This window comes from Engraulis encrasicolus, chromosome 4, assembly GCF_034702125.1.
Source record: "Engraulis encrasicolus isolate BLACKSEA-1 chromosome 4, IST_EnEncr_1.0, whole genome shotgun sequence".
NCBI lineage: Eukaryota > Metazoa > Chordata > Actinopteri > Clupeiformes > Engraulidae > Engraulis > Engraulis encrasicolus.
Window position 1 is genome coordinate 11405839 of NC_085860.1, and position 3814 is coordinate 11409652.

General features: G+C 43.1%; 1 protein-coding gene across 3 annotated transcripts in view; it reads left to right on the forward strand.

Moving 5' to 3' along the window:
• Positions 1-1072, forward strand: part of mon2 (MON2 homolog, regulator of endosome-to-Golgi trafficking) — a 91053-nt gene extending 89981 nt beyond the window's left edge. For all 3 annotated transcript variants that reach the window (XM_063196685.1, XM_063196686.1, XM_063196687.1), the window contains one exon: positions 1-1072. This exon is cut by the window's left edge and continues 107 nt beyond it. In XM_063196685.1, the coding sequence (XP_063052755.1) occupies positions 1-57 (57 nt within the window). In that variant the 3' untranslated portion in view covers positions 58-1072.
• The last annotated feature ends 2742 nt before the right edge of the window (positions 1073-3814 follow it).

A 3814-nucleotide genomic window follows, 5' to 3' on the forward strand; every position in this document is an offset into this window, starting at 1 on the left:
CCCTTCAAAGACTTTATGCAGCCCCCCGTGTCCAAAGTGCAGAACGGGGAGTCCTGACCGGCCCTCGGCCCCCCAGCTCCCCGGACGCTCCCTCCTCACCTCCTCGGCCTGGGAGCCACAAGAGGAAGAGGAGGAGGAGGAGGAGGAGGAGGAGGAGGACTTTTTAATGATCATTAACAGAGGGGGTTAAAAACCAACCCCACAAACAAACATTAAGTGATATGAAGTGAAATGAGAGGAGCGACGGCGATAAAAAGATGAATTTGTCCTTGCGCTCTCTACACCACACGCCACAGGAGCGGAGAGGGCAGACTCTTGATGTTCCCACCAGTTCCATTTGAAGGACAGTAACCCATAGCAACCAATGGATGTGGCGAATGGTATTGAACGCACCGCGCCGCGATCAAGGAGGTTTGACCTTCATCCCTCATAAGCTTCTCGAACACATCGATGACTCTACCCATCCATCTTGCCTTGGCTGGACTCACAGTTGATTAACTGCTACAGTACATTTGCAGTGGGGATTTTTTTTTTCATTTATTTTTCTGCTAAGAGGAGTTGATGTACAGTGTGTGTGTGTGGTGATATGTGTTGATGATGTAAGTAAGAATGAATGAATGATCAGGTCTGGGCTTTATTCATCTTTTAAAATGCAGGAGGGAGTGAAAATACAACAAGCGAACAAAGACGTGTGAAGGAAGAATGGGTTTTTTGTTTTGTTTTTTTGAATGGACATTTCCTGATTTTATGCAAGGTCTTTCTGTAACATTCCATGTCATCTTCAGTCCGCTTCAGGAGGGGTGTACTTGTGTGTTTCAAAATAAAAGAAAAAAAAAAAAAGCTCTACAATCTTGTCGGCTGATTGAGATGGTGACATCCATTCAGGTCCCCCCCAATGTGGTCCATCTTCCATTCCCTGCTGTCAGCTCAGCAATTAAATGTAGAAATGATTGAAGAATTCCTTAGGATCGCTGCATCCTGTGGAGGGATAAATGAAAGTGAAAGCCCAAATGGGAAATTCCAACTTCCATTGTACCGGTAATTGTGACACAGCACTCCACAGCACACAAGTGTTCACTGCACACTGCACACAACTAAATTACATTTACAGTCAATCCCGAAAGTATTCACAGCGCTTCACTTTTTTCACATTTTATTATTTTACAGCCTTATTCTAAATGCTACAAATGAATCTCTGTTGTCAAAATCCTACACAAATTATTCCATTATGACCATGTGAAAACCAAGTTGTCTTGACAGTTTTGAAAATGTATAAAAATAAAAAACAAAGAAATCATTTTTACAAAAGTATTCACAGCCTTTGCTTAATACTTTGTAGAACAACCTTTGGCAGAAACTACATTCATTTTTTCATTTCGAAATGAAAAGGGATTAAAAGGGAGATCATCGGTGTGTGTTTCAACCTTTCAGTACATTGAAATGGTACATTTTGAGTCTGCACCTGGCTAAAATAGATGGGTGTGAGTTTTGAATGAAATCCTATGGAGAGTATCATGATCTGCTTCTATAGTCAATGTCCATGTTGACATGCATGTTTCTTTAGGTGTAATTCAGATTTCCAATGTTGACGGCATCTATACATCGCCAAACCATGTCAGTCCCACAACCATGCTTGACGAGCCAGATGATGCACTTTTTGTGTAAAACTCACTTGTTTACCACCACACATGCTTGACGCCATCTAAAGCAAATTTGTTTATCTTGGTCTCAAGAGAGATGAACAGACCAAGGATATGGATCACTTGAACCATGTCGTGTGGTCTGATAAGACAAAAATAAACAAATTTGCTTTAGATGGTGCTAAGCATGTGTGGTGGTAAACAAGTGAATTTTACCAAAAAAGTGCATCATCTGGCTAGTCAAGCATGGTAGTGGGACTGACATCATTTGGGGATGTATGAATGCCGTCAGCATTGGAAATCTGAATTACATCTAAAGAAGCATGCATGTCAACATGCTCTGTGACTACAGCAGCAGATCATGATACTCTCCATAGGATTTCATTCAAAACTCACACCCATCTATTTTAGCCAGGTGCAGACTCAAAATGTACAATTTCAATGTACTGAAAGGTTGAAACACACACCGATGACCTCACTTTTAATCCCTTTTCATTTCGAAATGAAAAAAGAATGTAGTTGCTGCCAAAGGTGGTTCTACAAAGTATTAAGCAAAGGCTGTGAATACTTTTGTAAAATGATTTCTTTGTTTTCTATTTTTATAAATTTTCAAAACTGTCAAGACAACTTGGTTTTCACATGGTCATAATGGAAAAATTAGTGTAGGATTTTGACAACAGAGATTTATTCGTAGCATTTGGAATAAGGCTGTAAGATAATAAAATGTCAAAAAAGTGAAGCGCTGTGAATACTTTCCGGATTGACTGTATGCCTCACCCATGCAAGGGGGCAGCCCCCAATGGCGCCCCAAGGGAGCAGTGCGGTGGGACGGTACCATGTTCAGGGTACCTCAGTCACGTTGGAGGATGGGGGAGAGCACTGGTTAATTACTCCCCCCACCAACCTGGCGGGTCGGGACTCGGGAGTCGAACCTTTGGGCTACAAGTCTGACACCCTAACTGCTTACCCATGGACAGGGCCGCTGACAGCTTTTGCTGGGCCCAGGACAAAGTCGTCTGAAAGGGCCCCCCGACCAATACATACAATGTAATGAGGAGCCCATTATGGGCCACCTCTCTCCCTGGGCCCGGGACAATAGCTGTGTATATATGGCGCTTTTTTCGCCGATCGGAATAGATCTGATCCGATTAGTCTGATCGGAATGAAGTGTATACATTACATTGACCTCGAACGTTCGAATACCTGCCACGCGCGGTTACCAGGGACAGTGGTTAGCAACAGGCCGGGCTATATGGTTGAAACGGCGATAAACATGAACGTATCGCTTGCTTTATTTATAATTTTAGTCTTTCTGAAAGTGCAGCGGGAAGCGACACTGCTGTACTTAATTTTGCGCTTATGGGCAGGTGCGTAACAGCGGCACTCCGACGCGCTGTTGTCACCAGTTCACTTAAAACACCTCACAAACAAGAAAGAAGTCTGTGGATGAGAGTACGAAGCCAGGGTTGGTGGGAGAGAGTTGTTCTGCAGGAATTCAGCGACCAATATGGCGTTAAAATGTTAGGATAACCAGAGCTTAATTTGTTAAAATATGACACGATTGCGTCACAAACAACCAAGTGGAATAGAGTGTATACATGGACCATCTGATCGGACTACACCACCTCTTCTAGTCCGATTAGAACTCTGATCCGATCAAAGAAATCTAGTCCGATCGGGCCGTATACAAGGGAATTCCTGATCGGAGTAGAAAAATATCCCTATTCTAATCGGATCAGAAGTGCCCATGTATACATACCTAATGGTCCCCTTTGTCCCCCCCCTGTCGGCACCCCTGCCCATGGATAGATGGATGGATAGCAGATATTCATCAGACAAACAGCACACTCTTGTGCACAACATGCTGTGTGTGTTTGTATGTGCAAGGTTGTATCACTTGATTTCTCCAAGGTACTCCAGCTCAAGGTAAATTGGTTTTAATTATCGGCAAGGACATGGAGGCATGACACTGCGTGCACGGCACTCCAAACAAATCAGACTGTATTGCTCAGGTGAATTTGAGATCCAATAACGTGTAAGGGTCTTCAAGGGCTCAAATGAGTGCCTAATACAATTCAACTGTCTATGGAATTCTGCCTTGTGTCAATTCAGTTTCACCATCCTCGTCTGATGAACTAATAGTCTATAGTGTTGCCATTCTATTCTTATGTTAT